This window comes from Phocoena phocoena, chromosome 8 (genome assembly GCF_963924675.1).
Source record: "Phocoena phocoena chromosome 8, mPhoPho1.1, whole genome shotgun sequence".
In the NCBI taxonomy this organism is placed as follows: Eukaryota; Metazoa; Chordata; class Mammalia; order Artiodactyla; family Phocoenidae; genus Phocoena; species Phocoena phocoena.
This window is the reverse complement of record NC_089226.1, coordinates 41,068,364-41,080,651: the sequence shown is the minus strand read 5'-3', so window position 1 is coordinate 41,080,651 and position 12,288 is coordinate 41,068,364. Positions and strand designations below refer to the sequence as shown.

Sequence of the window (12,288 nt, the reverse complement as noted above, 5' to 3'; positions counted from 1 at the left end):
ATAAGTATTAATAAGAGCTGCTAAGATGTTGATGTATTTTTTCTCTTTTTAACTATTTTAAAACATTTCATAATAGTATTTATTCTTTCTACTTCATTACAATAAGAAATAGGCTTAAAGCATTTATTTTCTACAAAGAGCACATATTTATGATCTGTATATCACTAGAATTATTATTAAGCAAAAATATGTTACATAAGTTAAAAGCCCATATTTTCCCATCATTTCCTTCTGAAATTCAACAGTTTAAGAGTATCTGTCTAGGGCTTCCCTGGTGGCGCAGTGGTTGAGAGTCCGCCTGCCGATGCAGGGGACGCGGGTTCGTGCCCCGCTCCGGGAAGATCCCACATGCCGCTGAGCGGCTGGGCCCATGAGCCATGGCCGCTGAGCCTGCACGTCCGGAGCCTGTGCTCCGCAACGGGAGAGGCCACAACAGGGAGAGGCCCACGTACCGCAAAAAAGAAAAAAAAAAAAAAAAAAGAGTATCTGTCTATAAAATGATTTCATGAGAACATTTCACCAGTTACTTTAAGCCCATCTCTCCTACTTCTCAAGATCTTTTTCAGATCAACCCAGTGTATTTCCCAGCAAACAGGATGAACATATTCCCTACTGTCCAAATCCCTAATAAGCACAGGAATAGGAGAGGACTGGGGGCATGGCCCTAAGTCATTCCACCAGAGACCTCTCCAGGAGCTTAGCTCTGTCCATATTTTTTTAGGTACTCTAAAAAATTCCAGCTACATAAAATAGCATATGGGAGTAGGAAAGGGGAATCACCGGTCAAATGAGCTTTATTTGGGTATTATTATAATCAAAAGTCGGCCTACATGTTATTAGTATACAGCCCATACCTTTCCCTATTGTTCTGGGAACAATTAGTGACACAAGAGCTTGCACTTACTAATTCGTTATAGTCTCTTGTTTGACCATTAATGTCAAGCTGTCAAGCAACCTAGTCTAAAAAATCTACAGACCCTCCTCCTCCCATCTGAAACTTGAAGCGCCCGTGCCCATCTTCATTCTTGCCATAACTCTCTAGTTCTCTATGGTTCTTCAGGGATCTCATTTAGTTAGTAATCTTGGTACCTTGAAATGAATTCAAGTTTCCTCTCACTGATGAATTACATACAAGGTATTCCCTTAAGATCTCTTCATCCACCTTTGATTTTAGTATCCTTACCAACAATCATTCCAGCCACTTCTATCTGAAAGCCATTCTTTTTGATAGAAAAAAATAGACAAAGTTGCCTATAGACTGGGGGCAAAGGAGGAAGAAGACAGTGTTCTGGGGGCAAATCCCTAGGGCATTAGGCTCTGTTTTCTTCCTTCTCCTACACAGCATATCAGGCTGTGAACTCTGAGCAGCTCATAAACACATCTAACACCCTGAAAATCCCCAGAAAGGCCATATTGAACCATAAACTACTCTACTAACACTGTTCTTTCCCTTCTTTTAATTTCCACCGCATGTATCATTTGTACCATAGTCAGCATGTTGTGAATTGCCTGTGCTTATTTTCCAGTCCTGTATTTACCTGATTTTGATTAGCCATGTCCACCAATAATAAAGTTACATTTAAACAATACAAAAATAAAAACAAGATTATGCTAAAATACATACTTCGGATGTCTTAAGAACATGTAGCTAAACACCACAATTTTATTTGAAATAGAGACAGCAACATTTCTCTTGCTCTTTTTCCTTTACTTAATTATTGATCATGATTATACCAGAGGTTAGCTAGGTGCTTTAAAAATATCATTTTATTTAGACTACCATAATAATACTTCACAGGATTACTCATTTGATAGTGAAAAACTAAAACAAAATAAAAATACTTTGACCCAGGTCATAAATTTGTAAGATGGTAGAGTTGAGATTTGAATCCAAGTCTGTCTAACTCTAAATATTGTTTCCTCCCAACTTTATCACACTTTTGTTAATGTATCTTGCCAGGTTAGAATACTTAAAATTAGTGTAAGTTTAAATATTATTAATACTTAAAATAATTACTAATAACATAGCAAGTACTTACCGTCCCCATGCTGTTTGCTTCTGCAGACAACTCCAAGGACTTACTTCCATAGCAAAACTCACAGTGTCACTATACCCTAATGTTGACCTTTTAAACCTGAAATTTAATGACATACATGCATATGAAAAAGAAAATTTTTTAACTGGTCCATAAATCCATTTCTTGAAAAGAACATCAGATAAATCGGCTATACACTGACAGAGGAGTTTTCGAAATTTTGAGATCTGCATACTTCTAAAGTTATCTCATGAAATTAAAAATTTTTATATACCCTTCTTACCGGTATATTAGTTTTTATCCACTGTTAAAGTGTATGTTTTTGTTGAATTCATATAACGTAGTATTTGTGTTTCACTGATTTAAATGTTTCAATTATCTAAAAATATCAACTACACTGTTCATGCTTAAATTATTCCATTCTTAGAACAGCATTATTTAATACATCTTTACAGGGCTTTATAATATATTGTTACACAAACTACCCTATTTAATCATCAAAATAGCCATGTTGTCTCTCCTATTTTTTTTAAGTATATATTGTTATTTAAAGATCATAAATGACGTGCCCGAAGTTTTAAGAACATTTAGCAACAACAAAAAAGAGTTAAGATTAGAATGTTAGTTTATCAGAATAGACAATATTCGTTTTTTTAAAAAGTTGGTTCACTATCCAATAGAATCATTTTATGATGCAAAAATAAAGAAAACAAAATATTGTTTCATTGACTATCTACCAACCCACATATCAGCAAAGAGCAGCAAAGGCATTACACCCAAAATGAAATTACTAACAAATTAAAGACCATTATTCTTTAACTAAAAGTAGCCCTGCTGCCTCCACTTTCCTCATATAACTTCCCTGATTTTTTTCACTTACACTAAATAAAAGAAACCATTCTATTTCACTTCTTTTAAAAGAAGTATATATATTCTGACTAGATTGCAATTATATGACATCCTACGTTCTTCCATATTCATTATCCTAGACTTGTCTATGTAACAGATTATAGGAAATACAACTTCTAGTTGCAAAGCACAGTAGAAATATAAGACTATCTGATACTTTAAATAAATATATAGATTTAAAATAAATTAAATAGACTTGACAAATCCACATTTACCTCTGACATAGAAAGTGACTGCAACGTACCAAAATGTGCATACAGTGAACAGAAATAATTCCTATAAACACAAGGCTGATTGGTCCAAGCTGTGAGGGAAACATTTTATAATATTTAAATATTTCAGTTTAATAAAAATCAAGTTACCTTACAAACAATGAGACAACAGACTACTAATTTGCAGTGAGTAAATATGTTAGACAAAATGATTAGAGAGTCATTTGCATAAGGGAAATTAGTGAACCTGATACAGAAAGAATTTAGTAATATTTAAGACAACCACATACGATTCCATCTTATCGACTTGGCTGTCCAAAGCTATGAACGTAGAGTATAGGTATGCCACAAAGTAGAACAGAATACAACATCATACTTAACATCGGATGGCAAATCTGTGACTCTCAGTGTCTCACCATTATAAGTATACGCAACTATGAATCATTATCTAAATGACTACAAAGCACTGCATCATCTGGCATTGTGGGCAATCTACTTCTTCCATAGATTGCTTGTTGAGAATTATGTGTGAGAAACTGTGCCTAGAAAATAATTATTTGAAAAAGTGGTACATAAAAATTTTCAAGTATTTATTTACTAAAATTAAAATGATGCCTGATTATTGAGAGACAGACAAAATGTTGCCAAAGTTTATTTTTATAATCAGAAATTTTAAAGTTTCTCTAAATTAGGGTGGACAAAGTCCAATGCAGAGAAAGATGATAGTTACAACTGTTGTTAAGAAAACTGGTCAGTTAAAAAAAGTTAAATATAATTTCACTACCTCATAAGTGAATTCTCCCCTATCAGGATTCTCTATAATTACAATAATTGGTCCTAACAAAACTATGAATATTTGTTTTCAAAAGATATTGTTATTCCTAGGGGCTTCCCTGGTGGCGCAGTGGTTGAGAGTCCACCTGCCAATGCAGGGGACTTGAGTTCGTGCCCCGGTCCGAGAAGATCTCACGTGCCGCAGAGCGGCTGGGCCCATAAGCCATGGCCGCTGAGCCTGCACGTCCGGAGCCTGTGCTCCACAACGGGAGAGGCCACAGCAGTGAGAGGCCCACGTACCGCAAAAAAAACAAAAACAAACAACAAAAAAAGATATTGTTATTCCTTTTCTTAACTATTATTCTTTAAGTCTGAAAACTACATATTTGGAATCTAAAAAACTATAAAATTTCACCAATACAAATACTCTATAAATGTTTGTTGATATGAACATATTACTTAAATTCCTGAAAATCCAAAAGAATAATAAGATATAACCATACCTGGAAAAATCAAATAGTGATTTAGGATCTTTCTGTCAAATATTATAAATAAGTAATTAAGTAGAAATGAAAAGAGTAAATTAACTCTCATTTTTAGATATTATTATCACAGTTCACATAATTTTATCAGCAACAGCTAAATGATTATCTAGTTGTCACCTGACCAGGTTATATTTGACTAGGTCAGATGTTAACTTGTAATTTTTGCTGTAAATTAAGACTGATAACTGTATTTTAACTAGAGATTACAAAGATGAGTCTTACCACTATGCCTGCATTTTTTATTGCCAGTGGAAGTCCTAAAAGACCAGTTCCAATATTTCCCTTAAGAAGATGCATAAGAGTTTGTACAAATCTGAAAAGTAAAAGTTGTAAGATTTAAACATTTTAGAACAAAAGCTATTAAAATCACATGACCATGGTTTTAGCATTAGAAGGGAACTAAAAATTAATCTAGGCAAGGAATCAAATTAACATTTCCATTCAACCAGAAGTTGAATGAGCCAAAAGTTATATTTGGTTCAAGTCCTATCTTTGCTACTTAAAAGTGGAATACAGAGGGTTACTATGGAGATTAAATGAGTTATTTAAGTGAAAGTATTTTTGTATTTATTAAAGTAATAAAGAAAAGGTAATTTTCTCATAAGATTCTTTGCTGCTATGATATTCAGAACAATGTTGAAGACTATATACAGCTAAGCTGGTAAAACAGCAATTTGTTGCACTATCTATGTAATCATGTTATTAAACATAGCTGATCTATGATTATCAACCTCAGAGGAAGTTAATTAAAAGAAAAAAACCACACAATTTCTAAAACTATGTGTATCATCAGGTAAGATGATGTATCATCAGGTAAGATGTGTGTCATCAGGTAAGAGCTAATTAACTTTCAGACAACATGAACTCCCAAGGGATTTCACCTAAGAAAAGTTTCCAAGAGGCATTTGAAGGAGGTCTCTTGACCAAGAAAAAACAAATTAAACTAGGAAGGATAGCACAAATTTTTAACTTATGAAACAAAAATTTTTTTTTACTTTATTCTTTTTTGATCAATTAAAATGTTACTTTGCTTAACTGTTAAATCACTATTAGAATAACACCTTATTTAAATCTATTAATGATGACAAAATAACAAAAAAAGTTTAATAAATGTTCTACTGCTTCCCTGGGACCATGACTTTGTTTCATACCATTGACTCAACATAAAGAAGCGTTTACTACCTACTTCCCATGGTCTAACTCCTAACCATTTCAGAAGCCCCTTCTCTTAAAATTTCTCTTCCTCTCAATCTGATCTCCCTTCTTTCAAGATCCATAGCATTTGATACATATCATCATTTTAGTAATTCCTACACACGGCTCTGTAATTTAGATGTATTTCTTCTTTCCCAAATAGACTATAAACGCCTTGAGGGTGAGAACCGTATCTTATTCATCTTTGTGTCTTCTGTAGTATCTACTTAAGTGCCTGGCCCATAGAAGATGATTACAAAAATATACACTGAGTGAAAAGAGAAAATGACATTTAACCTTAACACTTACGAAATACCCTCTTGACCATCAAGCTGGTAACGCTTCTGAACAGGCAGGAGCTCTTGCTCATGTTCTTCATCTGATGTCCCATCAAAGTTTTGCTCATTTATTAAGGGTCTCATTATATCCATATCTTTAAAAAGAAAAAGTGCTTCACTACCATTTTAAAACTTGGCTTAAAGCTGGTATAAATAACAGTTTTAATAGTAGGACATGCCATTTGTACGCATCTTTACTATTTCCACCCTAATTCACATTAATACTTTTGAGTTCTACCGTATTTAGAAAGAAACAACTAGACTCATTTGCTGGATATTTGGTTTGGACTAAGCAGTGCAAAGTGAAAAGCATAAGTATTTAATGCAAAATGTTTTCTGTTTTGTCTACCTGAGGTTTATAGTAAATGATGATAGAATTATGGGTGAAAAATGTGAAGAAATAATAAAATGAACTTCCATCTCTTGTTAGTTTCAAATCATACTGAGTACATAAATGATAATCATATTTTTATTTATTTTTATTCTTAAAAATTAAAAAAACTTTTTAACTTAAGTAGAGTTGTATAATATTATATGTTACAGGTGTATGTATAGTGGTTCACAATTTTTAAAGGTTATACTCCATTTATAGTTATAAAATATTGGCTATATTCCCCATGTTGTACACTATATCCTTGTAGCTTATTTTATATCTAATAATTTGTACCTCATAATCCCCTACCCCTATATTGCCCCTCCCCCTTCCCTCTCCCCACTGGCATCCACTAGTTTGTTCTCCATATCCGTGAGTCTGCTTTTTTGTTATACTCACTAGTTTGTTGTATTTTTTAGATTCCACATAAGTGATATCATACAGTATCTGTCTGTCTGACATAATACCTTCCAAGTCCATACATGTTGTTGCATATGGCAAAATTTCATTCTTTTTTTATGGCTGAGTAGTATTCCATTGTGCATACATTCCACATCTTCTTTATCCACCCATCTGTTCATAAACACTTAGGTTGCTTCCATATCTTGGCTATTGTAAATAATGCTGTTGTGCACATTGGGGTGCATGTAGTTTTTCAAATTAGTGTTTTGGGTTTTTTTGTACATATACCCAGGAGTGGAATTGCTGGCAAGCATAATTTTAAATGCTTTAAGAAAATTATAAAGCCATTCCAATCTTTAAATTTTTAGTACCACAATCTATTCTTATATCTAGCAATTTTTAGCATGATTTTGCTCCTTCTGAGGAGAAAGATAACACTAGTCATTACTGTCTGTCTTGTTCTCGTAAAATTCACTAAATTCAAATTTATTGAGATGACTGATATGCATTAGTAAGGTCTGAAGTATAGGATATTTTAAAGAAGTGAAAGTTTGTTCCATTCAAATACATACAATAAACCTACGTAACAGGGAATTGGGGTAACCTAAATGATTTAGTTGGAAATGACTGATTGACATAACTTTTTAAAACTTATTTTGTAATAATTTCAAACTTACATTAAATGTGCATGAATAGTATAGAAAACCCTCCCATGTACCCTTTACAGGCTCAACAAATTTTAACATTTTGTCATGTTTTCTTTTTCTCTCTCAAATGTTTATCACTTGTTATTAACTATTTGAGTAGGTTACATATATCATGCCATTTTACCCTATCACTAGCATGTATTCCCTATGAACAAGAATATTTTCCTGAATATTCACAGTACAGTTATTAAGTTCAAGTAGTTTAATATTGATCAATACTTTTACTTAATCTACATTCTATTTTCCAGTTTCATCAACTGTACTAATAAGGTTCTCTTAGTAATTTTTTTTTGGATCATGTATTGCATTTAGTTGAGCTATTCTACTAGTTACCTTTGTCATTTTAGCTTTTATGGTGCCCTTAATCCTCTTTTTTCTTTTTTTTTTTTTTTTTGTGGTACGCAGGCCTCTCACTGTTGTGGCCTCTCCCGTTGCAGAGCACAGGCTCCAGACGCGCAGGCTCAGTGGCTATGGCTCACGGGCCCAGCCTCTCCGTGGCATGTGGGATCTTCCCAGACCAGGGCACGAACCTGTGTCCCCTGCATTGGCAGGCGGACTCTCAACCACTGCGCCACCAGGGAAGCCCATTCTTATTCTTTTACTATCTTGTTTATCAGTTTTAAATGGTGTCCTCTGACTTCCACCTATACAACAATTAATGGTCTAATTCTACTTTTGCCTTTCTGTGTCTCTTATTCTCTCATCTTTCAGTTGTATTCTTTCTATCTACTTTGGCAATTTACAAAATGCTTTACATACTGTTGTTCAATCATGTCGCCACTCATGTCTTAGACTTAAATCTACAATCAATGTGTTAAATGCTTGTGATCAGTCCTCTGCCAAAGTTTCCTCAATCATCCCTTTGCTGGAAGAAGTTCATTCTCCTATAGAATGTGCATCAGAACCACCTGCAGGGCTTGCTTAAACACAAACTGATATACTCCATGCCAAAGCTTCTGATTTTAGCAGGTCTGAGGTGGACCTGAGAATATACATTTTTAACAAGGTCCCAGGGGACTCTGATGTTGCTGGTCTGGGGACTACACTCTGAGAACCAGTGCTCTAGTAGATTGCTCAGGAAGGACTCATGGGCTCAGTATTCCCTGAAGTTTTGTATGTTTTAAACTATATTCTATAGCCTTGATATGAAGGACAGCTAGACAGAACATCCTTGGCTCATACTTTCTACCCTTGAGTTTCTTGGAAAATGCTGCTCTACTCTTACTTTACCTTGTATGCTATTCTTGAGAAGTCTTATGTCAAACTAATTTTCTCAGCCATTACATAATTTGTTCTTTTCGCTTGAGGTCCTGAGGAATCTTCCCTTGTTTTAAAAGTCTAATGGTTTTATTTTATGTCTTAGGGTTGAGCAGTCTGAGTCAAAAGGGTACAAAGTAGGTCTGTTTGATATACAGATTTAGGTTTTCTTTATTTCTGGAAAATTTTCTTGGATTATATCTTTAAGCATTTGTTTGGTTTAAATATTTTGTTTTTCTTTTTTAGAGATTCCAATTACATGCTGGATCTTTGTTGTCTGTCTTCCATTTCAACTACTTTCTCTAGAACCCTTTTACTGTCTTTCTTTACCTCATTTAAACTCTTTTTTGAAATTCAATGACTTAAATTTTCATTTCAATATTTCCCTTAGACACCTTGTAATTTATTCTTTATTTATGATATCTCCTATTGCTAGGCATTTCATGGACAGGGATCCTAGTTTGACAGTATTTCCTTCTGTTAGCACAGTGAAGTTCAGTTTATTTAATGGATGATGTTGTGTTATCAGGGGTCATAGGGAGTAACTGGCATGTCTTCTGGTTCTTTTCCATTTCTGCAGAATCTTCAATTTCTCCCCTGTTACTTTCCTTCTTCTCTTTACTTCCAGGGATCTGAGGGGCATTTCCACTGCTTTTTTATCTCCTTCTACTCCAGAGGCAATGTTTTGCTAAGGCTGCCTCCTCTATTCCTGCTAATGTTCAAATTCCTTCCCTGTATTCCTGGAATACAGGAATACCCTGTATTCCTTCCCTGTGAATTACCAACTCCCAGACCTGACCTCTGTTTAGACTTTTAACACTTTAGTTTAGATTTTCTCTTTCTAAGGGAGATTTTCACTGTGCTTCTTCCAAGCCTCCTGCTCCCCTCTCCTCTTTTCCACAGAGATTCTAAAGACTCCTCCTCCATTCTCCATATTTGCAGCAGTGACAGGAGCTCTGTTTGAAATTTTGTTTATTTTTCTATTTACAGATTATTTGAAGTTTGTGGTATCCTTGGTCTCCTATTAATGCTGTAAGAATAATTTCATGAATGTGTTTACTTGTGCTCCTTGTTGAATTAACAGGCTTTGGGGGAGGATATGTGGAGAGATTAGGATTTAGGCAGCTGCCATTATCCCAGTGTTATTTGGAACTCAGCACAACAGTTTTTCACAAGAGTAAAGTTATGCTTTAAGATACTGAAAGATTCTTTAGCTTTGTAATATATTTTGAAATCAGGAAGTGTGATCAGCTTTGTTCTTTTTCAAAATTGTTTGGGATATTTAAGGTCTTCTGTAATTAAAGCATTATGATATTGGCATAATGACAGACATACAGACCAACAGAACAGAATAGAGAGCCCAGAAATCAGTCTATGCAACTGATCTTCAACAAGGGTGCCAAGAATACACAATGTGGAAAAGACAGTGTTTTCAACAAATGGTGCTCAGAATACTGGGTATCCACATACAAAAGAATGAAATTGGATTTTTATCTTATACCATACACAAAAATCAACTCAAAATGGATTAAAAATTTACATGTAAACTTGAAACTGTAAAACTTCTACAAGAAAACACAGGAGGAAAGGTTTAGATATTGGTTTTGGCAATGATTTCACGAATATGTCACCAAAAGTACAGTTAACTAAAGCAAAAATAGGTAAGTGGGACTACATCAAACTAAAAAGCTTCTGCACAGCAAAGGAAACAATCAACAGAGTGAAAAGTCAATCTAAGGAATGGGAGAATGTATTTGCAAACCATATATCTGATAAGGGGTTAATTTCCAAAGTACATAAGGAACTCCCTCAACTAAAGGGCAAGAAAAACAAAAACAAATAAAAAGAGAACCTAATAACCTGATTAATAAATTGGCTAAAGATTTGAACAGACATTTCTCCAAAGAAGACATACAAATGGCCAACAGAAAAGATGCTCAATATCATCTAATCATCATGAAATGCAAATCAAAATCACAATGAAATGTCACTTCATACATGGTAGGGTGGCCATTATCAAAAAGCAAAAGGCAAAAAAGTAACATTAATAACATTTTATTTAACCCAATATATCCAAACTATTATCATTTCAATGATAATGTAATCAACATAAAAATTATTAACAAGATATTTTACATTCTATTTTTCATACTAAGTCTTAGAAATCCAGAGTGTATTTTACAATTACAGTGTATTTTAATTCAGACAAACCGTATTTCAGATCAGATACACATATGGCTAAAGGCTACCATGCTGGACAAAAGTAAAGTTTTGTGCAGAGGCGTGACATGATCTGATTTATATTTTAACCAGGATTCCTCTGGGCCTATCTTTTCATGTAGAAAATGAGAGTAGTAATTTCTACCTCACAGGGGTTTTGTGATAGTGAAATGGGATAATATATATGAAGCATAGAGCCTCGTCCTTGGCACATAATAAGTAATCAATAAATATTAGCTTTCTTCCCCTTCCTACATAATGAAATATTAGAAAAAAATTTTGCTTTACAGGATTCTAAAATATAAACCTGACATGAAATTAATTCATTTACTACTAATAATTAATAATTCTGAGCACTTATGCGCTACAAACTGTGCTATAATACCGAGTATGCATACAGACAAAATATGTTATGCCAGATAGAAGGAAATTGAGACTAGCGAAGGAGACAAATACTTAAAAACCTAACATTGGATAAGCTTTAATAGAGGTAAGAACATATGAAATACAACAGGAATACTCGTGCAAAGTAATTAAAAATTACAAAATCCAACTTACATTACACATAAAGTCTATTACTTGCCAATGTCTTGCCTTTGGCCAATTATTGAATTGGACAGCTCTGAAAAATGCTTGTGATTACTATAGCTAAGAATTAACAATGCTTTATACGGTGTTAGAGGATGTTCTGATTTCATTCTTTTACATGCAGCTATCCAGTTTTCCCAGCACCACTTATTGAAGAGACTATCATTTCTCCATTGTATATTCTTGCCTCCTTTGTCACAGATTAATTGTCCATAAGTGTGTGGATTTATTTCTGGGCTCTCTTTCTGTTCCATTGATCTGTGTCTGTTTTAGTGCCAGTACCATACCGTTTTAATTACTGTAGCTTTGTGGTATAATCTGAAGTTGGGAACTGTGATTCCTCCAGCTCTGTTCTTTTTTATCCAGACTGTTTTGGCTATTTGGGGTCTTTGTGTTTCCATACAAATTTTAAATGTAATTGTTCTAGCTCTGTGAAAAACGTCATTGGTATTTTGAAAGCGATTGCACTGAATTTGTAGATTGCACAATGGAATACTGCTCAGCCATAAACAAGAATGAAATTTTGCTACTTGCAACAACATGGATGGACTTGGAAGTCATTATGCCAAATGAAATAAGTCAGACACAGAAATGCAAATACTGTATGATATCACTTATATGTAGAATCTAAAAAATACAACAAACTGGTGAATATAACAAAAAAGAAGCAGACCCACGGATATGGAGGGCAAACTAGTGGCTACCAGTGGGGAGATGGAAGGGAGGAGGTGCA

At 34.2% G+C, this 12,288-nt stretch overlaps 1 protein-coding gene across 1 annotated transcript in view; it reads right to left on the bottom strand.

Annotated features, from left to right (window-relative positions):
• Positions 1-6,101, bottom strand: part of SLC36A4 (solute carrier family 36 member 4) — a 31,521-nt gene extending 25,420 nt beyond the window's left edge. The window contains exons 1-4 of the mRNA XM_065881766.1: positions 5,980-6,101; positions 4,699-4,789; positions 3,161-3,249; positions 2,040-2,135 (exon numbers count right to left, since the gene is read on the bottom strand). Coding sequence (XP_065737838.1) covers positions 2,040-2,135; positions 3,161-3,249; positions 4,699-4,789; positions 5,980-6,101 — 398 coding nt within the window. The remainder of the gene's footprint in view (positions 1-2,039; positions 2,136-3,160; positions 3,250-4,698; positions 4,790-5,979) is intronic.
• Between the last annotated feature and the right edge of the window lie 6,187 nt (positions 6,102-12,288).